The 22,431-nt window shown below is 34.1% G+C and overlaps 1 protein-coding gene across 8 annotated transcripts in view; it reads left to right on the top strand.

The window, feature by feature from the left end:
* VPS13A (vacuolar protein sorting 13 homolog A) overlaps positions 1 to 22,431 on the top strand; it is a 106,195-nt gene that overhangs the window by 9,836 nt on the left and 73,928 nt on the right. For all 8 annotated transcript variants that reach the window (XR_008463880.1, XR_008463881.1, XM_054186317.1 and 5 more), the window contains exons 5-22: positions 135 to 236; positions 925 to 1,034; positions 1,382 to 1,441; positions 2,354 to 2,413; positions 2,648 to 2,728; positions 3,159 to 3,216; positions 5,270 to 5,397; positions 5,640 to 5,746; positions 6,462 to 6,633; positions 7,004 to 7,066; positions 10,223 to 10,358; positions 11,015 to 11,109; positions 11,917 to 12,059; positions 13,379 to 13,580; positions 13,671 to 13,785; positions 16,524 to 16,660; positions 19,461 to 19,593; positions 20,340 to 20,457. Coding sequence is in view for 6 of the 8 variants with exons in the window: in XM_054186317.1 (XP_054042292.1) it covers positions 135 to 236; positions 925 to 1,034; positions 1,382 to 1,441; positions 2,354 to 2,413; positions 2,648 to 2,728; positions 3,159 to 3,216; positions 5,270 to 5,397; positions 5,640 to 5,746; positions 6,462 to 6,633; positions 7,004 to 7,066; positions 10,223 to 10,358; positions 11,015 to 11,109; positions 11,917 to 12,059; positions 13,379 to 13,580; positions 13,671 to 13,785; positions 16,524 to 16,660; positions 19,461 to 19,593; positions 20,340 to 20,457 (2,020 nt within the window). In the remaining 2 variants the exon portion in view is untranslated. The remainder of the gene's footprint in view (positions 1 to 134; positions 237 to 924; positions 1,035 to 1,381; positions 1,442 to 2,353; positions 2,414 to 2,647; positions 2,729 to 3,158; positions 3,217 to 5,269; positions 5,398 to 5,639; positions 5,747 to 6,461; positions 6,634 to 7,003; positions 7,067 to 10,222; positions 10,359 to 11,014; positions 11,110 to 11,916; positions 12,060 to 13,378; positions 13,581 to 13,670; positions 13,786 to 16,523; positions 16,661 to 19,460; positions 19,594 to 20,339; positions 20,458 to 22,431) is intronic.

The following is a 22,431-nucleotide window of genomic DNA, read 5'->3' as shown; positions in this document are numbered from 1 at the left end:
TTTACACTTAGTCACCTAATTTTCTGCTTTTATGTGACTATTAACAAAATGTGAAGATTATTGCTTTTGAAAGGGCATCTTCCAAAAACACATAAAATTTTTTTGTATTGTACCTGTTTACACTGTGTATTTAGGCATAAAATATGATGCTGAAAAAGAAGCCAGGCAGCTTCTGGAAGCAAGACAAAGGGAATTGCAAAGGATTGAGGACGCAAAGCAGAAAATAGCTGACCAAGGTAAGAGCGGGAAAAGCTAATGAAAGTGATGCTATTTCTTTCTTTTTTTTTAATCCAGAAAGGTGCTGGATTTGTCACATAAAGTGTTTTGGATTCTTGTTTTCCTCTTGATACTTAAAATCCCGTTAGTAACTGATTTTTAGGTGTAGTGGTCATCAATATTGCAGAACAGGCATCCTGAAAATAAAAAGCATTGGTGTGATCTGATATAGATAAGACTTCTGAAATATTGCTTGCTTGTATCACATGTTTGCTGGACATTTTCTTTCCTCTTCTTTCATGAGAAACAATTTAACTTTGTTTCCAGTAGCAAAGAATTTTTGTCGTTACACCTTTTTAAAGATTCTGCTTAATTTGTTCTTTGATGTGTGTTAAGTCTTATAATCTTAAATTCGACTTTTGATACTCTCAAGAAGTGTGTATTGGCCACCTTCAATGTCAGTGGGTACAAGTCATACTTTTGAACAGCCTGATTCTTCATGCAGCAGGTAATAAAGCTGAAACTGTCTAGTCTGAAGGTATAAATATTATAGATTATACTGAATGGACTTGCTTTTTTACAAGAAGAGTAGTGTAACTGAAAACTTACATATCTGTCATACAAACTATTAGGTTATTGCTTTATGTAGTGTTGTTTTAAAAAGTCTTTAATGCAAACGAAACATTAAATTCCTTTCCTTTAACTTAGATAAAGAAAAAGAAGAGAAACAGGACACTTTTGTAGAAAAACTAGTCACTCAGGTCATCAAAAATCTTCAGGTGAAAATTTCCAACATCCATATTCGCTATGAAGATGATGTAAGTACTTTTGTGTGTCTCAGCATAAGGGGTTGTGCACTTATGTGTAACGTGAAATTAGGAACCTGTCTGATTTCTTTTCTCCGAGTTGTTTTCCATGTTGAGAGAATCCTAGTAAATTTTTTGGAAGTTTCACAGTCTTAAAAAACAAACAAACAAAAAAACAACAACAAAAAAAAACTGATAAAAAGCTTGTACCAAAGCATAAAAATATTTATAGGTATATGTTAGGGTACAAAGAAGATTTGGTTGTTTGCTATATATATTTTTTTAATTGTTGGTTATTTACTTCCAAATCTAAGTTTAGAGCATAAAATTTTTTTTGTATTTTCCTGCTGTTCTATTAGATCACAAATCGGAATAACCCCTTGTCATTTGGGATTTCACTTCAAAATCTAAGTTTGCAGGTAATTTTATTTTTCATCTAAAAAGCATGTTGATGTATACTGATAGGTTAAGTTACTATTTGGTGTATTATTGTGCTATCTGGTAACATACTGTCTAATGAAAGTATAGCTATAATCATGAGCAATGCACAATGGTTACTACTTGGTTTATCAGATCCAACATAAATATTGTCATGGGCATGCCATTAAAGATAAATTCCTGACATTAAAGAGACCAAAAAAAAAAAAAAAAGGAAGACTACCTAGTAGCAGCAATATGCTGATAGTGCTGAGTTTTTCTGGTTCAATAGCTTTTGATGTGTAACTGATAACCTTAAAGAAAACACGTCTAAATATTACTTCATTTAATAAAATATTTGTCTTATGAGCGCTTGCTCCTAGCACATTGTAAGGTTTTTGACAGCCCCTTCCCCAAACAGTTTTGCATAGTGAATAAAAGCTTTGGTATTCTTACTGCTTCATTCTTGAAATGCATATTGGCCTTGAAAAAGTATAACATACAGTGTTTCTGTTGGACTCAAACTAAAATGCTACTTCCAGAATTCTGAAAGAATTCTAGTCCCTTATTTTTCTCTTTACAAAAAGCCTGCCTAAAAATAATACTGGTGTAAAAGAAAACAGTTTGCAATACTGAAAACAGAGTTTTCCAGAATCTTTTGGTTCCTGTGTGCAGCCTTGTCAGTCAGTGCACATACATGTATGTGCGTGTTTTGGGGGAAGTAGCCTAATTGAGCTTGCACTTAAAATAATGGCTTAACCATCTCAAATCAGAAGATGGTGTCCCATTATTTTCAGTGCAGTTTAATTATGGTGATATTCCTCTCTTTTTTTTTTTTACTGTTTTGTTTCAGTGATGATAAAATGTTGGTGTATTATAGATACTGGAATAACTTTCTTTAATTTTCATTTCAGACCTCAGATAAAAATTGGAATCCATGTTTACATGATGAAACTGCCAAGTTGTTCTACAAGGTACAGTATAAACTGTATGCTAAAGAAAGAATTGTCAATTAAACAAGCTGAATTAGAGTTCCTTACACAGAAAGTGAGATCAAGAAAACATGTAACTGTATAGGCTCTAAAATAAAAGGGTGTGTAGTCTGCAAGGAATATTCTGAATATTTTTATTCATCCAGACTTTGTGAAATCCAAATTATTAATCTAAATTTTGCAGCTATTAATACGTATGTTCTGTTGTATTTTCAGCTTGTACGACTGGATAACCTTTTTGCTTACTGGAATGTGAAATCAGAGATGTTCTACCATCGTGGTTGTGAGGAATCATTGGTAAGTAAACCATGAGATAATGTATCTAGTATTCTAGTTCATACTGTGAAGCATAGAGCATACTTCACATTCAGTTCTGCTTCCATTTATGTCAATGTCCTGGAGAACTGTCTTGTTAATTAATAGCTTTTTTTAGGAAAAATAGTAAATGTTAAGGTTTTTATGTGTTAGAAGTACAATACCCATCTGAGGAAGTTAAAAAAAAAAAAGTTCTTTGCCAGTTAGTTACAAAATTATGCACAATGCGTGGTCATCTTACTGTTCGATGATTTTTATTGGCTAAAAATAGAAGTATTTCTGTGTTTAAAACAGATCAATAGCTATGTGTCAGAGGGATTATTTGAAACCTGTATTAAAATGCTAACATTTTATATTTTAAAACTATAGTGAAATAAAAAGCAACTTATTTTTAACTCTGTGGTATGTGTAGGTTAACTTAAAACAGGGAGTTGCCAGCCACAATCTGATTCCAGAAGGTTATGATTTTGGTAAGTGGTATTTTATTTGTATTTCTAATATGCATGTATACTTTACTTCTAATTTTTAATGCCTCAGAGGTTGCTACTTTAGCAACCTCTATTGAAAAAATCTTAGTAAGGAGTGCAGTTTAGTTCTTTTGTAGCAAAAACTGTCTCTCTCACAATGAATACTGTACCGTATCTGTAGCTTTAAAAAGGCTTTGGTTAAAATAGGAGTCTTTAGTTATGTATCATTTTAATGGAATGTCATACATAAATCCTCGTTGTTCACAGCCATTAATAATTCCTTATTTTAAGAAGTTTAGCAATAACGCGTAAGTTTTGTGAATCAGATTGGTTTGAGTAATGGGTTAGTGTTTTTGAGGTGGCTTGCCTTATGCAAAGTGCATCTTTTTTCATTAGAGATGGAAACAGTAATCAATTCTGAAACATCAGTGTTTTTATTTTGTTTGTTTTTTAGTGTTGCCATATTGCAAGTTGTATTGCTTTGAGTGTTGCTTACTTTAGTCTGAAAGTCGCATTGGCTCCAATCAAACATGGTGGTTATTTACTTTTCATTGTATGGAGTTTACGCGGTTTTTATTTCTCATGTGCATCTGTGTGGTTGTTTAGTAACTGTTTACAAGGCAGAATGGCCTTTTAAGTGGCTTGTTCTCTAGCAAGTCTAGACAGAGTTAAAAAGGGCACTGTTAGTTTTATGGGGTTTTTTTGCTACCTTTGCCTAAAAGAGGAAGCCGTGTGTCTCTTTATTTGACCAGCAGAGAACTATTTAGTAATTTCTTCTGATTTATCTTTTTCAGTTGCTAGCGTTGACTCTTTTTACAAGAAAATAAGTTTAAACATCATCAGTTGTCTAAATCTTTACATAGAAGTTCAAATTAGTTGTATGCAAAATTGCAGGATTCAGGATTTACACTTCTAAAATTCATGAGTGCCATCAGAGATGCAGATATTTAAAGAATTACATTATGCTGATATTCTGTGGTAAATGAAAATTCTGGCTCTTTTCGAGCAACTCTTTAGATTGAGGCATAGATAGAAAGGTGGTAAGCACAAAGTCTGCTTCTGTCATTTGGTCTAAACGCAAACATAGTACTTACACATAGAAAAGATGAAAAATGAAATGTAGGAAGCTAAATACAGGGAGAAAATGAATAGAAATGCTACCACATAAAATGTGTAGGTAAAGGGCTTCAAATGAAACAAAGGTAAATTTATGTAAATGTGTTTTCATCTTGCAAAAATGTCTATTTCCACTTGTATGAACCTTTCGGTGAATTTAGAATATTTGATATGTAGATGGTCTATCAGTATTTCCATTGAAATAAAAAAAATTTCATTTGATAAAAGTATGATTTACACAAATTCAAGTAATAAACAAATTTTTATTGTTGGATCAATTGGTGAAACAGATGGAAAAATTGAACTAAACATGGCTTCTGAAGGCTCTATTGAATGCCTGATACTGCCAAATTGTGCAATAACTAAAACATTTCTGCTCTGAATATTTTTTCACATGATGTGCTTTGCTTTATTCCATATTGTTTTTTTCCATGCCTACTTAGGCTTGGATTTAGAAATGTGGAATGTTTGGTTTTACCAAATAATTTACCAGTGTAATTTACCAAACAGTGTAAGTTGTGAGTATAATTTACCAAACAGTGTAAAACATGAGTAACACTTTAAAAAAAAAATATCCTTGTGGAATAAGGGCTGTGTTTGAAACTGTCTTGTACTATAAATAGATTATACTATAGCCCCCCAAAATAGATTTGTTGCAAATATAAACTACTAATTGAAATATCTGCCACGTAACGTTTGTGAAAATGTTACACAAATATATGTTACACAAATATGTGTTCCACAAATGTTGCCAGAATGAAAGTGGAAATTTAGTATAGATTGTATTATTTTGAATGTTTTTCCATGTTTTGAAGTCTAGCATATTTATATGAATAATCTAGTTGTAATAATAATAACTTGAGCTGGTAAGTGTTATGTATCATTTGTGGCAGTCTTAAATTATTTAATTAGAGTTTTTATATCAACTTCTGTTTTTTAGTATTCCGCCCAATTTCAGCTAAAGCCAAACTCCTTATGAATCCTCGATCTGATGTTGACTTTTCGTCACCGAAAATGGATTTAGATGTAAATTTACAGGATATAACTGTTGAATTCAATAAGCCACAGGTATAAACTATTTTTCTCAACTTACATGTAATGTGGTAAAAAAGTTAGTTTGCAAGAATAATAAGAAAAGTGATCTGAAATTTTATAACAAGCATACAGAATCAATAAATTTCTTGGTCTTGTTTTACTTTGTAATTTTTTTCTTTAAAGAAAAGATTGATTCATGTTCTCTGAAAGACAATAACACAGTTTGATTTTTTTTTTGTTTGATTTTTGTGTTTTTTTAATTTTTTTTAATTTAGTACTTCAGTGTTATGGAGCTTCTGGAGTCTATTGATATGATGACTCGAAATCTGCCATATAGGAAGTACAGACCTGATGTTCCATTGCACAACAATGCCAAGACATGGTAGGCCACCTCAGACTTTGAAAATAATTTGTTAGTTATTCATTTGAAATAATTACCAGGGGATTGCTTCTTACTTAAGGAGTTTAGAATTCATTTCCTTTTGAAACAAAGTATTCTCTTTTGTTTGCCTTTGTTTTTTCTTAAGCTAGGGCTATTAAAAAACAAAAAACCACAAAAAAACCCCACCTTTGACAAGGACCTCAAACCAAAGTTGAGGACACAATATTTGAAAGCCTACATTTGCTGTCTTAAAGACCATTATCAGAAACTTAAGTCTGATAGTACTTTAATATCCTAACTGTTTTAATGAAGGAGACTCCATTATAAGTTGGGTGCTGTTACAAGAACATAGCTATTATCTAAAAATGGGCAAACCTTTCCAACACAAATGGGAGAGATTTGATTTCTTTTCAGAAGATTCCTTACATATGTCTTGATTATTCACATACATATATATACATATATATAGATTTGTGGATGCTTTTTGTACAAGGTTAACTTTTAATTTTAGGAAATAGCAACCTTTTAGGAAATTTCAACTTTGTTGAAAAAAAAATAAAAATCCTTTAGGTTCCTCTGTTGATCAGCAGTGTGATATTAGACAAGGGATTTCACCGTTTCACAACTTGGAAGTTGTATTGAGTCTGAATAGCTCTAGGTGTCTTTTCAGTATACCAAAAAAAAGTAACTGTACTTCATTTGTCTTTGCTTTTAGGTGGAAATATGTTATTTATGGCATCCTTGAAGTAAACGTTCAACCTAAGCTCCAAATGTGGTCATGGGAACATATTCGGCACCATAGGAAACAAGTGAAGAACTATAAAGAGATGTATAAAACAAAGATAACATCAAAAAAACCTAATGAAGAAATCTTAAAATTGTTGGAGGTTAGCTGTTTTCCATTAAAGGCTTAAGTATTGTTTGTCTTGCTGTTTTCTTAAACTTAAATGTTTACATGTTCCTAAGTCAGTATTGTTAAAATAAAATTTTCAGTGGCCAGACTTGCAACTTCATTGGTACCTTTCTCTGTGAGTAGTATTAACAAACATATTAGATAATATTTTAAATTAGTAACTGCAGTGAAGAAAAACTTAAACTGATGTGCTTTTCTTTTCCAGGTTTATTTTAAGCTCTCAGCTTGAGCAAATTAACTTGGGTTGCACTGAAAGAGCTGTTTACTGTAATTTCCTGTAAAACTGAGCTGTGAAGTCTAACCAAGTGAAATTGTCAAAAAATAATCTCTCACCTCCTTTCTAGGAATTTGAAAAGGCTTTGGATATTTTTAACATCACTCTAGCAAGGCAACAAGCAGAAGTTGAGGTAAAATTTCATCATTTAAGTGAGTCTGACAATAACTGCAACATGAGATTGTGGACATTTTAGGCATGTGCATTTTAGTTCTAGTGATTGAATTATGCATCATATAGCCTTTCTAGTTTCCTTGTATTTCATGTTTGTTATTATACGGCATAGTTAGTTTCAGCTTGTAATTAAGCAAAAATTAAATAGCTCTGTGTGCTGCTACTTCAGAATAACTGATCTGGAATGAATTTCTTTCCACTTTTGGTGAGGAAGATCGACTGTAGAAAACATGGCAACAGCCTAGACTAATAGGTTATTCCTTTCCTTCCCATTAAGTGGGCTGAACACCTCGCTATGTACTATGTTGACCTTTTGTTACTATTTGCAAATGTTATTTGGAATACAGCAAATGCAGAATACATTTAAATAGATAATCACAATTAAGCAAGATAATATCACTTGAGTAGTTACACTTAACTTGTTAGCCTTGTTTGTCCTAGGTTAGTGTACTGCTTAGTTTTCAGTGTAGTTTCTGAGCACCATTCTAGGGGACTGAAGTGAAATCTGTGTAGGTTTTCTCAAATCTGTGCAGTGGTCTTTGTCCATTAATAATCAATGTGACTAAAAGTAAGCAGAATGTGAAGTTTAGAATCTGAAATAATGTACTGAGGATTAAACTTCATGAATGTTAATCATTTGCTATGGCAGTGCTTGAAGGAATTTTCTTTTTTTTTTTTTTTTGGAGTATATGAAGTATGGTATAAATGCGATTGCAGCAGTGATAGATATGATGCTTCTGAACCAAAACTCTCATCAGGAATCCATAAATGTGACTTTTTTTTTTTTCCTTCTAGTTGTTTGTATGTACACCCACATTTGGATCCTTGTATTATCATTATTCACACTTCTATAGAACCAGAAGACATGTTTATGCACCTCCCCATCAGTTGTTTGGCTGAACTGGAGTGCCTTTCATGAGAAGCAATTTTTGTTTTGTTTTAGTTCTCATTTAATTTTGGCAGGTTTTTATCTTGTACTGTATAGTTTCTTTTGGTTTTATCTTTTTCCTCCTACTCTTTGCAAGGTGAGGGAGATCCCTAAGAATTTCCTGTCTTGTCCTAGCCTTCTAGACCGAGCTGCTGACAAAAGATTACGTCATACTGCATTCCTGACCACTTTCCAGTCCTGAGTTTTAAAATAGGTTTCTGTACTGCTTAGAAGTAGGTTGCAAGCAAATTAATTTTCATTTGTTTGGGCTTTAAGCCTTGCATTTGAAAAGTGTTAGAAAAGCATCTTGAAAGATCTGCTAGCTAGCTCTCTGAATTTATTTCCAAGTAATGAAAATCAGGTCACAGTGATTCTAAATGGCATTCTACCTCCAGCTATCTGTCAGAACCCATCTGTCTTATTGGTATCGGGTCATAACTCTGAAAAAGGTCTCAAAGGATTTGTAAGAGGCAGATCTACTACTAGCTCAGTGTCCTGACAGTTAGTCTTAAGTCTACTAGGAATTTAAAGGAGACCCCTTTAGATGTGGGCTGAGTAAAGGTAGATAAAGGACCCTACTGTTTGTTAAGCTTTTTTGTTTTTTAAAAACATGCCTTAGAGTTGAATTTCTCTAGACCTTGAAATCGAGCTTCCCAGAGCTCACATTTGTGAACACAGTACCACCAGCAAGAACTTCTTTGTAGCAAGAACTTTATATTCCAAATCATAGGTCACTTTTTAATCTTTAACACTAGTGCACAAGTACCAAACACCAGCTTTGGTGAGCCAAGCATCAAGTCTCTGTATCAGATAGCTTGAGAAATTTTGTGCTTTCAATCTAGAGAAGACTTTTATAGATGATTCACCTAACTCAGAATCGCTTTAAGCATCACTTCTTTTTCTCCATAGCAGCTGTCCTTCAGCACCAACTCCTTGGTGCCCTAGAAACCTCTAATTTCAGAGGTTTAACAGCCTTTTTTTCTAAGGCCACTTTTTCTTTGGACTGTTTGCTCTGTAACATCTACTTGATGACTTGGTATCCTTTGTAAAGACTTTGGAGGACTTTGCTCAAACTTTTTGAGGCCTTGTGTTGTTTAGCCAACATTCTGCATCATCTCTCTGAGGTGAATGAATAGTATCAGTTCAGAAGCCTTTATGTTTTTCTGGTGAGTCCTGCCTTCCATTGGCCTGTAGGTGGATAGATGTCACAATTCCCTAAAAAGTTCTGATTTACAGCCAGCTGTTATCACTAATTGTGTTGCAGAGAGATCTTTGTTTTTTTTAATGCTGAGAAGGATCCCTGTCTCACTCCCTTTGTGTATTGCATTCATCAGAGCATCTCTAAATTCAGGGGTTATCTGCAAGCGTTTGTATCTTTTCAGATCATATTAGTCATGAAGAAAAATAATTAGTTTGTGTGGTCCACTACAGTTTTGAGAACCCCTCTGTCTCTTAGATCGCCTGATGGTTGTTTGCTGTCCCTTATGCCAAACTTTCAGTGGTCAAGTTTGGATGTAGTTTGCACTTTCTGTGAGGACCCAGTGTCAGAATCATCACTGGCATCAGACAGGACATGCCCTAGCTGTTTAAATAATGAATGTGGGACAAGGAAGGTCTTCCTTACTATTGTAGCTATATATATCAAATCCAGGAATAGTGTTCTATATTCCTTAGAGTAAATATTCTATTGCAGGAGTAGTGATTTTTTTATTTGACTTATTATTGCTTTGGACATCTACCTTGAAATGAAAAATACAGGGATCATTTAAAATTTGTCCTGTACTGGCTATTTAATTGATTACGTATATATTTCTAATGAATCCTTTTAAGTGCGTTGTCATAATGTATTGCAGGATATGATGTGGATTTTTTTGTGCTGGTGAGAGCTAGAGAGAAAATCTGCTATGTAAGAAACATTTATTGACTTAAAATTAGCCACCTTTTGCTTGCTCTTTTTGCTCATAAAGGTAGTTGATTTTATGCAAGTGAGAATTGGTCTGTTGATGCACTGTGTAGTTGAAAAAGTTATTAGAAGAAAAACTAAAAAAAATAACATGTTGCCTTTTCAGTGATTCTCTAATGATGTTTTGATGTGGTAGAACGTGTCTTGGGTCTATATTTTTCTTAGGAAAATGGAGAAAGAAGCATGAAGAAAATAAGTTGTTTGAGTATTTTTTTAAATTTCAGGCAACTAAGGCTGGATTAAAAATCTACAGACCAGGAGTAAAACAAGATGATGAAAATTCTGGTGGCTGGTTTAGTTGGATATGGAGCTGGTCAGGTGAAAAAAAGGATGAACAAAAACAAGAAGTGAAGGGTTCAAGTATGTTCATTTATTGGTATCTTTTTTCTATTATTAAAAAAGACTTATTACAACTCTAGGTCCCTAGCAATGGAACTTTGTTTAATATTTGGACTATCAGATTATTGACATTTACATTTTCTCTTAGCCTTTTTTTTCTCATGAAGTTCTTAATTGCAACTTAAAGAGGTATCTTACATAGCTCTTTCTGAACTGTTCTCAATTTGTGCTTTCTCCTGCCACAGTTTTTTGCATTTGTCTGCATAGTGTACTGCGTATGGGGATTTGAAAAAGTGCTAGAAAACGGTAGCAGTTAATGGAATGTAAACAATTTTACTTCCATTCATTTTATAATTTGGGATGTGTTAGAGTTTGATTCAGTTAAGTACGGGCACCTTGTAAAGGTTGTGGAACACAGAAAGTAAATCAATAAGGTTGCTTCTATAGTTAGCAAGCTAGGAAACAGAGTAGATCTGAATCAAGGTATAACTGCATTTTAAAGCATGCTTTAGGAGACTCAAGATTTTGAACCTCAAGGTTTTTACTTTTACTAATTCACGACAATGTTGACAGTATCTACTCTGTTATAGAGCTACCAAATGCTGGGAAGTGTATGGCAGTATCTGCATCTTTCAGATATCTGTATTGAATTTGACTAACCTCTTGCAATGTGACAGGTCTTGAAGAGCTGATGACGTGTGAAGAGAAGGCTAAACTTTATGCAGCAATTGGATATAGTGAAACAGCCGTGGATCCAACCCTTCCAAAATCAGTAAGTCATAACTGACTATGATACCAAACAGTTGGTAACTTTATCTACTAACAAAAATCTAAAGATGATAGGAAATCACTTTTAAAATTACTTGAAGAGCTGTCTCTATATTTGAATACTGTTCTGACACTTCTTAATTAAGTTACTGCATGTTGGCTTTGTGCAGAACGGAGCATCCATAGATGTAGTTTCAGGAGAGTGGTTATAGAGTTTACTTTAGATATTCTGAAAATGTTCAAAATTAAATTTTGCTCACTCAAGCTAGAATAAAATCATATTAGTAGTGTATTGTTGTTTAAGTTATGAAATGCTTCATATGTCCTCTTAAAATATTTAGAAACTTTTTAAGAAAGTGCACTAAGTGGTTCACTGGAATCTTAAATATGAGTGATAGTAGACAAAGTAGAGTAGGTGAGTATATAAGGAAACTGGTGATTGAAAGACTAGTGGGGAAGAGCAACATTTATGTATGATTCAGAAATAGCCTGATAAGTCACCTTTATGTGAGGTATCACGTATGGTACAACGGAGTGCCTTCCAGCTCTATATCAGAGGCCCGTTATCTCAAAATGTGATGTAGAAACATTGAAGATGTATTTTCATAAGCGTAGTCTACTCTTACTCTAATCCTGCTACTTCGTAATAACTATTTGGGAATGACTTTTACACCAGGTATGATACAAGCTATTTATAGCACTAGAAAAATGGCATCAAACTGATACTTGTGGTTTTCATCTTTTCATAAACTGTATTGAAAAGTATATTAACATGTTTTATAATCCACTGTTGTTTTTCCTGCATATCTAGTATGAAGCCATGAAGTTCTCTGTGAACTTACTAAGCATGTCTATATCACTAAGAGAAAACAAGCAAACTCCTGAGCTGGTAGTATTTGCGTTAACTGGCCTGAGTACAGTGTTTACCCAACGACCAGGTGCACAAGCAATAAGGTGAACTTTCTCTATCAAAACGTTTTTTTTCTCCTCATGAAATGTTGGTGATGGCTAATAGGCATTTTAAGGCTCTGTTACGATGTTTAACTTCCTGTCATTTCTTGTGCGGTTTGGGAGCGGAATCATCCTGCAACTAATGGACAAAGTGAATGGATACTGTTTCCATGATTAAGTTCTCTCAATCTTCAGAATTTTTTGTGCCAATACAGGTTTTCTCCTTTTTTCTAGTTTATCATTGTTACATGCAAGCAATCCAGTTCTAACTTGTTTCTTGCTTTGAAAAATGACTTTTACTCCTTTAGAAACTTCTCTGAGAAAGGTGATCTCGTAACCGCTTGTGTGTAGGCATTTAACATGACTGAAAAGTTCTTGAGTTTTCAATTGAGCTTGTAGATTTGCAGGAGAAAGCTGAAACTGACAATTTTGGCTTGGTTTTGTGCTCTCACAATAGTGATGAAAAGCAGTGATATGAAATATTTTATTTTCATTTCAAATATGACTTAAAAATTCTGCGGAGTGTAGCCTTCCTGTTTTAAACCATGTGCCTTCTACTTTGGAGGCATATTAGTATGATCAAGGTACGCTATTAAGATACTATAGATCTTGCTGAGTTTTATGCATAATTTTTTTAAAAGCTTTTTCTTGCAGCTTTTTTGTTTGTTCCCATGTGCATCTAAATAGCCCTAATAATGCTATCATACTGAGAAAAATGGAAGAAAATGTTATATTTTTACAGTGAAACGCTTTCCTTTGAGTGTTGGGAGATAGAAGTACTCAACTGAGAGCTGTCAGAGGTGGACAGACCATTGAAAAAGAAATAATCCAACACCTAAAAAATACTTCCTTAGAGTAATGAGGCTATTAATGTTGTGCTCCTCTTGTGGTGTTTCTTTTATTTCTCTGCACTGGAATCCTTTATTCTCTGCTGTATCTCTGTTCCCCAGTATAAATTGTCATCTAATTCCTGAGCTCATACTACAGAATTCCCATGTGCATGTCTCTTCCCTGCCCTGACAGCTGTCCTTATGAAAAGTGTATGAAGTGAGTAACTTGGACCCCTTTCTTATTTACTCAAGGGTGGCTAATAGATGCAAAAGGTAATGAAGCAGAAAACAGTTAATACATGGATATATGTGTTATATCTTTAGACTAAACTATTTATATTTAAGGCAGGGTAGAGATAAGTTGTGGTGGTGGTTTGGTTTTTGGTTTTGTTTTGTTTTCTTTTTCTTTCAGCTCATTCATACTCTTACCACCTACTTGTACCGAGCCGGATCGTTATTGCATATGAACATGCTGTTTACCTTTCTTTACAGATTTGAAACAAAAATTACCTCACTTGAAGTTACAGGCATGTCCCGAGAAAAGTGTACACCCTGTCTCCTGTCTTCTCGAACAGTCTATTCGGACGAGAGTACCTCACTCTTAAGCATAATGTTTGAGACTAATCCTTTGGATGAGAAAGCAGACCAGAGGCTTAGAATTGAATCACAGCCACTGGAAATAGTATATGATGCGGTAAGTAAATATTTGAATGAGTTATAAATCTTGAAAAAATCTTACTTAATAGTAAATTTGCCATGTATTATTTTTGCTTTATTTTAACAGATGACAATAAACAGCTTAGTGGATTTCTTCAGGCCTCCAAAAGATGTACATTTAGAGCAATTGACATCAGCAACTCTGATGAAGCTTGAAGAGTTCCGTGAAAAAACATCAACAGGCAAGTGCTGCGTGCTCTGGTGATTGCACTTCAGATCAATTTTAGATTCTAGGAGTACGAAAATACTGTGTCTTTCCATATGGAGACACATGGATCCAAGTCATAGCTTTCTAACACAATACCTAAATAAGTTGAATTCTTCACTCTTCATTAAAAAGTAACTTGTTCTAGGTATTGGATAATTTTACGTCTGTATCTTTTTGATCTTCAACTTTCTTTGTGAAATATGCTCCCCACCCTGAGATAGCATTTCAGTATTTATCCTGTTGTACTCCATGCAAAGTTAAAAATAGTTTTACTTCCAACTTTTCTGTTTTGTTTGTCTGAGTATCTAAATGGCCTTAATTGTTTCATACTCTTTAAAAACTGATACTGAGATATTGGTCCTCTAATGAAACCCCTAAATCCTTTCCAGAGTTGTTGCTTTTCAGGACACTATCTGCCTTTGTATAGGTGTTTTCCACTTTCTTTATTCCTTGGTGAATGTTGATTTTGATCTCGATTGACTCAGATCAAGTCATATAAACTATATTTATCTGTCTTCCAGTTACTCATCATTAAAGTCATTCCTCTAGTTTTAATATCATCCTAGCTTTTTATCTCTAGAGATCTTATATTTTGACACATGAATGAAAATGATGAATACTTTTAAGACTAACACTGAGATTTGTGGACTTAACTTGTTCCAGTAAGGATGTCTCAGACTTTCTAGATCTGAGGTATGTCCAGTGCAGTGTCCTGTCTCTGGCTGTGGATGGGAGAGGATGCTAAGGGGAGATTTCATATATAATTTTATTCTTTTAAAGGGAAAAAGAAAATCAATAATTGTTTGGGTTTTTTAAATCTCATTTAAATTAGTCATTAAATTGTACATTTAAAAAAATCTGAATACTCAGTGATAGTAAGTGAAAGAAGTTACAAAAAACTCAAGCATAATGTATATTTAATAAATTGCTTTTATTAAGCTAGTATCAGGAAAGAAATCAGGCATCAATTATATTTCTACTCATTAATTCTTCTTTGACTGAACTGTTCATTAAGGACTAATGTCAGATTAACCAGTCAAAGCTAGGTGAATCTACTTGCTTGTCTTTTCTATCAGAAGCTTCTCCAGCAATACTGAATAAATGGATACCACAATTCATTCCTGAGATTATTTTGATAAAATTTGCTTAGATTCAGTATACTTGGTTTTCTGCTTTTTACCACCAAATACTCTGGTTCTGATCATGATTCTTTTTTTTTGTGGAAATATGAAATCATGCTATGTGTCTATTAATTTAAGCATAGCACTACTTTAGAGGTACACCCAATGACTGTTGCCTTCACAAGAATGCTGAGTTGCCCATAGTAATCTAAAAGTTTGTTCCACTCACAAATGAGAAGCCTGATGGAAATTCCTAAAAGTATGCTGTGCATTGCATGTAAAATCTTGACTGCAATTTACACAATTATCAGGGGAAGAAGATTAGATCTGCAGAATATTCTGGTGTAGGGACTACACTAATCTCAGAGGTAGAAGAAAAAAATGGAATTGTATCAATATAATTAATATGTTCAGACTTGCAGTCTTCCTCAGGAAAGAATTCTTAACACCTTTCTTTCAAGCAGTGGAAAATAGCTGGAAAATATTGAGGAACTGTGAACTGCAGAAGTGAAGGACCTTGCTATGCCAAAATAGTTATGTTTTTCAGTACCTCTAAAAGACATTACAAAAGTGTAATTTCCCAGAGTTCAGTTTAGGGACTCAACTCCATTCAGTTCCCCAGTGAAGGAAAAAGGTCTTTTCTGAACTTTCTACATCACTCAAATACAGTTAGGCATTGAAATTTGAAAAAAAAAAAAATAAAACCTTAACCTTTTTATAAATCCAAATTATTTTATCTTGCAAATCATGAGATGTGGTTGTTATCCAGTTCGTCATTGACTAATCAAACTCTTCTGTGGCAGAACAACCTTTGATAATGCTGGAACAGTTTTAATTGATTTTTTACCAATGTGCATGTGCTGCAGTGTCTTGTTGCCATCTTCATAACTTGTTGTCTCTAGTTCTGTGATCACCAGCTTGTTGCACCTGGTCAATGTTTAATGGGTTGGGGCTGCATCCTGAAGCAGGTTTCAGTGATGACTTGAAGCAAGACCAGTCGTTCTTTTCAGATGAGCAAAAAATCAGAATTTGATCTCAAATGTTCTAATAGTCTGAATTTCCCAACTAATTGCATGATTTTTAAACAGAATTTTTGTAAGACCTGATATTTGCTGTTCTTCGGCGTTTCAAGATGGAGATACTTGTTAGCAGAATCAGCATAAACTTAAATATCCCAGTAGTAACAACACTAGCAGTTTGGGCAGTGCAGTTGGATAATCCCAGTAAGAACAATTACATTCTGAATCTACCAAGCACAATGGGTTAACTCAGCAATTCCCAAGTTGTAGTACACATTCCAATTTTTCTCATTTCGTCTCTGCTCAGTATGAAAATTCTTCGGACTTGCATGTGTCATGTTGTTGTCTCTATGTGTCCATTCTATTAGCATTGTTTGCTATCATCATTTCATTTACTTGGTGGTTCTTTAAAGGCTGCCTATAATTATTGGTTCAGAAGAAACCTGAAGAGTACCTGTAGATAAACTCAGTTATCTAGCATTCACAGCTCCTTTAAAGTTAGACTTGAATTTCTTTTTATAGCTTCTGTATGGATTATTTTTTTTATATTTAGTAATTATATTCTTTTTCAGGTTTGTTGTATGTTATTGAAACCCAGAAAGTTCTTGACCTCAAAATTAACCTCATGGCTTCATACATCATTGTTCCACAAAAAGGATTCTATGAGCGTACGTCAAATTTACTGCTTCTGGATCTTGGTAGTCTTAAGGTATGTATTTACCTAATGAAGTAACTTACTGAAAATGATAGTTTAGCTGTTACGTGATTTCCAGTTTCTTAATATGTATTTTGTGTTACTGGTTAAGTAAATGTTCCTCTTGCAGTTTATGTATTAGGTATTTATTTTAAACTGCTTTCCAGTCAAGGCAGAAATTATTGAACACTACTTTTGGGTTGAAAAAATCCACTGAGAATTTTTAGAAAATAATCATCCTCTTGATGCTTTGAACTGTTAAGGTGGAAAATGTCTAACAATTTTTTACCTTAGAATATAAAATAGTAAACTTTTTACTTACATGAATAAGTGGTCTTCCAGTTTTTATTAGTACTAGGATTCTTGTTATGAATTACCTTTTGGTCATCCAGTTTACTTTAAAATGTGAAATAATAAAATAACCTGGATAAAATCAGAGTTATGTTTGAGAGACTTCATGAAAGGGAAAAATCAAAAGGTAGTTTAATAATGTATTTAAAATTATAATTTAGCACTACAAAATCATACAAGAGACTGTTCCTGTATATTATTAGCAGTCTTAGTTATTGGCGAACTTTTGTTCTTCAAGGGTAAATGATCTTGCATGTATACAGGCAATTTTTTTTGTTTTACTTGTACTCTGGTGAGGATGATTCTGCCACTTATTAGTTTAGTTTATTAGTTTAGTTTGCCTTATCTGATTTTTGAAGAAGAATTTGTTTCAAAGATTAAAATCTTGCTGAAGTGAAGTAAGTTTTCTATGTCTCTGCCACAGACTGACTTTCTGAGCATGTGGGTTTCAGTTAAATCATAGAATAGTTTGGGTTGGAAGGGACCTTTAAAGGTCATCTGGTCTACTCCCCTGTAATGAGCAGGCACATATTCAATTAGATCACGTTGCTCAGAACCTCGTCCAACCTGACCTTGATCATTTCTAGGGATGGGGCATCTACCACCTCTCTGGGCAACCTGTTCAATTGTTTCACCACCCTCATTGTAAAAAATTTCTCCCTCATATCTAGTCTGAATCTGCCCTCTTTTAGTTTAAAACCATTACTCCTTGTCCTATCACAACAGGCCCTGCTAAAAAGCCTCTCTCCATCTCTCTGAGAACCCCCTTTATATATTTAAAAGCCACAGTAAGGTCACCTCGTAGCCGCCTTTTCTCCAGGCTGAACAACACCAACTCTCTCAGTGTGTCCTCATGTGAGAGTTGTTCCAGCCCTCTGATCATCTTCATGGCCCTCCTCTGGATTCACTCCAATAGGTCCATGTCCTCCTTCTGGTGGGGCCCCTAGAGCTGGACACAGTACTTCAGGTGGGGTCTCACCAGGGCGGATTAGAGGGGCAGAATCACCTCCCTCGACCTGCTGGAAGCAGCCCAGAAAATACAGAATTACCAAATTAATATTGCCAGCTCTTCTGAATGCTGGTCACTTGTAGGTACTTTACTGTAGAGTTCAGTAATCAATCTGTATATTGCTTGGGTGCTTGAGACAGCCTCCTAGATCTAATGGAGGAGGGAAATGAAACAGCCCTCCTCCTCCTCCAGCCATAGGAATTACTCTCACAATAATATGTAGAAGAATACATTTCAAAATCAAACTCCAGTAAATGTGTTTGTGGGATTTTTTTTTTTCTGAAATGAATGAGTAATTGTGGTAGTGAACGTGAATATTGGATTGGTTCCAGTCCTTTAATAGAAATTGGAAAGCAAGATGAATGAATTGGGCAATACCAAAAGAAAAAAAAATAGATGCCTCTCAGGGTATGAATAATAATTCTGTATTCACTTTGAGTAACATATGCTTAAGTGAGATGTGGGTCATTCATTGAATGAGTATGTTTGATACAAAACAAATAACCTCTTTCCCTCAGTTATGTATTGGGATAAGGTCAAGCCCCAAGGGGAAAAACGGCATCTAAAATTAAAACTGTATCTCAATGCAGATACAGAAGTGAAGTGGACTTAAATTAGCTTGCACTGGCAATATTAATTTGGTAATTCTGTATTTTCTGCAAGTTATTTTTAATTTAAAAGTAGTCATAGTTCAGTAGCACTGGAAAAAGAAATGCTGTGTGTTAGACAGTAGTATCGCAATCTGTTTCATGGTTATGAACCTTATCTTGAATATTATCTGCATCTTAAAAAATTATTAGACACTTAAGGATGAGGACAACCACATTTCATTGGAGATGAACAGCAGAGAGGGCACATACAAATGTGAAATGTCACGGAAGTACGGCCATCCCCAAGCTGAATCAAAGGGATATTGACTGATATTTAAGGAAAGACACTGAACATTGATGATGAACAGACCAAACCCCCTTTTCCCTTTTACTCTATTTGGCTAATATGTAACAGGGTAATGCCACAACTAAATTCAACAGGATTTAAAAATACATTTCATGTTTCTGCAGTGATTAATACAGTAATATTCTTATATATAAACTCCCCCAAACAGTTATTCTACTGATTACAAAGGGTTTGAGACTTTATACTTTGGAGTATGAGTCACTTATTAAAGGTTTATTTTATAGGTTATTTCTATACAAAATATATTGTATAAATCTACATAGATTTTAATTCATTTTTTATTTTGTTTCTTTCCTTGAAGAACAAATGGAGTTTAATACTCTCCATTTTTTTTTTTGATACAGGCTACTAATTTTAAATATTTCCTCTGCTGTGATATCTGTAAGACTCTGTGCCCTTCTAATGAGGATTTTAAATGTAATTTTTTGTCGTATTTGTAGGATTAGCGCGTTGAATATTTTTGAAATTGATTTATGCTTTTTTGTGACTGTTTTTAAGATGAAAAGCAAAAGCCGTTCTGATTTATCAGAACTCAAAGTAGGACAAAGCACCATTGAAGATATAATGTCAAGAGCTTATGACAGTTTTGATGTACAGCTCAGCAGTATACAGTTACTGTACAGCAAACATGGTAAGTAAACTTTTGCTATGTGAGTAAAGATATTTTGGTGGTTGATGTGCCTTTTATATTTTTAACTGAAGCAGTGAAGAATCTTTGGAACATACTACTTCAAACTCATGTTCTAAACTCAGTCCCTATGAACATTATGAATTTCCAAAACATTCCTTTAGGCTTTAGATCCCAAGCTTAGTGTTTGCTAAGTAAAGAAAATCACTTGATTTGTTGTGTAATTAATTTATTTATGGTATTTTCCTTCACTCCTTTTTCCTCGATTCCCTCCAAATTTAATGCAGAATCTATAAGTAGTTGTAGCTTTGATCATTTTGTGAGGATAAAGAAAGGATCAGAATCACTCACTGGAGGAAACTTGTACTAGTAGTTTAGGAGCTAACAATACAGAAGGAGTTAGAACCAGAGAAGTCTAGCACTTACTTCTTAACCCTCTGACTCCAGAGGGGAATCCAGAGCCTAAACTCCCAGTACCCTGCATGTTAAGAATTGGCTTCTTAGAATTCTGCAGCGTGGATGGAGTAGCTGTTTAGATGTGAACGGTAGAAATTATGAAGTAACCTTTTATGTTTGAAGTTTGTGTCTTGTATAATATACAAGTATTGATAGACCTGTAAAAGAGATCGCGTCACCTTCATTTTTAGCAGTGTATGCTAACTGATACCAGATATTTAAATTCTGTGATATGTGTAATGGGAAGGAGTATCTTTCAATGTTTAAAGTGTAGGTTTTCTTTACTATTCTAGATGAGAACTGGCAAGAGGCTCGGAAGCTGAAGTGTTCATCTCAACATATCTTGCAGCCCTTGGATGTAAAAGTGGAATTTAGTAGGGCTATGGTTGTTACAGATGCAAGAATGCCCAAGTATGTTTTTTTTCCTATTTTGAAATTTTATGGTAAATGACTTTTTTTCAGGAGGAAAAAAAGAAAAATCAAGGATCTAATTATACTTGTGCTATTTTACATTGGCCATGTGTGAATCTTGGAAGTAAAATACTTTTCATTGAGAAAAATAGAGAATGAACCCAAGGAGTTGACAGATATTGAAGAGGTCATAAGATGTTATATTGTTATAAAATAAGTATGTATAATACATGTAAAGATTTTTATTAAAGATACTGCTACTTGTTCTAACTAGGTCTCTTTAATAACTACATTTCAATTCTCATTGGAAGTACTGAGGAGCAAAAAATCTGAACTTACAAAGTCTCTTTTATAAATATTACATATTATTTATAAATATCACAAACATACCCTGAAAAGTAATGTGCTGCCATTCACTTAGGTTACTCATCTTGTTTGTTTCCCTACTAGAGATCACTTTTTGGGGAAAAAGCTCTTAATGCATTGAGTTTGCACTTAGGCATATTTAGCAAAAAAACTATTGGTTATGGAAATTGTACTCAATCAGAAAAAAAAAATGTTATCAATGATGAAACTTTGATGTTAAAGATCGCTGAATGAAAGTGGCAAAGATTAACTTTGCACATATTGTGGCAAGTGCATCGTCACTAATGTCTGATAAGGACACTACTGGCTAAAAAAATCCAATCAGTTTTGAAGCACTTGCAAACTAACACATTAATGCATTATGAGGTAATTTGGATTATTAAGTTATTAATAAGAATCATATTCTTATGCTACAGAAAGCTAGCATATGCTTATTTCATTCTTAATGCTGTTGGAAATTCAGATTTTTAGCTGGGCACTTCAGAAAATTAATGGCATAAAAATAGACCTAGGCTATTATGGAAAATTGTTTATTACAATCAGCAAGAGGTAGCATAATGGTGCCACCTTCTGGAAAGCTGTGAGGCCAGATCCTGAATTTTGATGCGTGACTATAGAAAACATCTTATTCTTTCCCTCCTTACTCTTTTCTGTTTGGTGGAGAAGGCGGCATAAGAGAAATACAACTCAGAGCAATCTGTCTCTTTATATCCAAAAGTCCAAGGAGTGAAAGTAAGATTTCATTTCTATGATCATATAATAGAATGTCATTTTAATGTAGGTTTGTAACCAACATCTCTCAAAGTTATGCTAGTATAACCTGGGTTAAAGAGTGTCTGCTCTTAATGAGAACACCTGTTGCAGTATTGTAGTACTACCTGTCTGACTGTCTTTGCTATCAGTTGTGCTTCTCCTTCTGGAATTTTATGTATCTAGAGTGATCCTGGGAAATGTTTCCCTAATTGATATTATTTCTGTGTTCTGAATTCTCATACAGTCACTTAGTTGACAGTAAACAGTTTCTACCTGTGTCTAGAAATTTTTTCTTCCACTGGGATAGCAATATTTCTTGGAGATCAGCTGCTGCTTCTTTCTGAGTACCTGCACTGTCTACAACTGTTAGGAATGCCATGGACAGCAGCTTGGTACTAGATAAGTGTGTACCACAGTGAGTTACTAATCATTACTAATACTTTAACCTGCACCAAGACCAAATTACCATTTCAAATCTAGCATAGTGATACCGTGACTCAACAACAGCTGAACTTGTTAATTTTTTAACTGGTTCAGACTCCAAATGCTTCCGGGTTGTATTCTGTAGGTGATATTATAATAATCTAGAGTCATGTACCAGTCTTGAAATGACTGGTACAGCAGTTTTTTACCTGATGGTGGAGATCTGACCTTTTCTTTAAGGCTTTGCTGCTCTTCCTTCTTGCTTTCATTAACTTCTCTATAGTAAATATCTGGTTAGGATTGTATGATGAATTTTTACATTTGGTTATATATCTCTCAAATCAGTTAAAACTACAAATGTCCTGTTTTCTGTTGGTGTTTAGCTTTTACTACTTAAACTCATCAATATTGTCACTATCAATGTAGCTTCAA

Source organism: Rissa tridactyla, chromosome Z (assembly GCF_028500815.1).
Source record: "Rissa tridactyla isolate bRisTri1 chromosome Z, bRisTri1.patW.cur.20221130, whole genome shotgun sequence".
NCBI classification, from domain to species: domain Eukaryota; kingdom Metazoa; phylum Chordata; class Aves; order Charadriiformes; family Laridae; genus Rissa; species Rissa tridactyla.
Note: the sequence above shows the minus strand (reverse complement) of the source record. Positions and strands in the feature narration are given on the sequence as shown.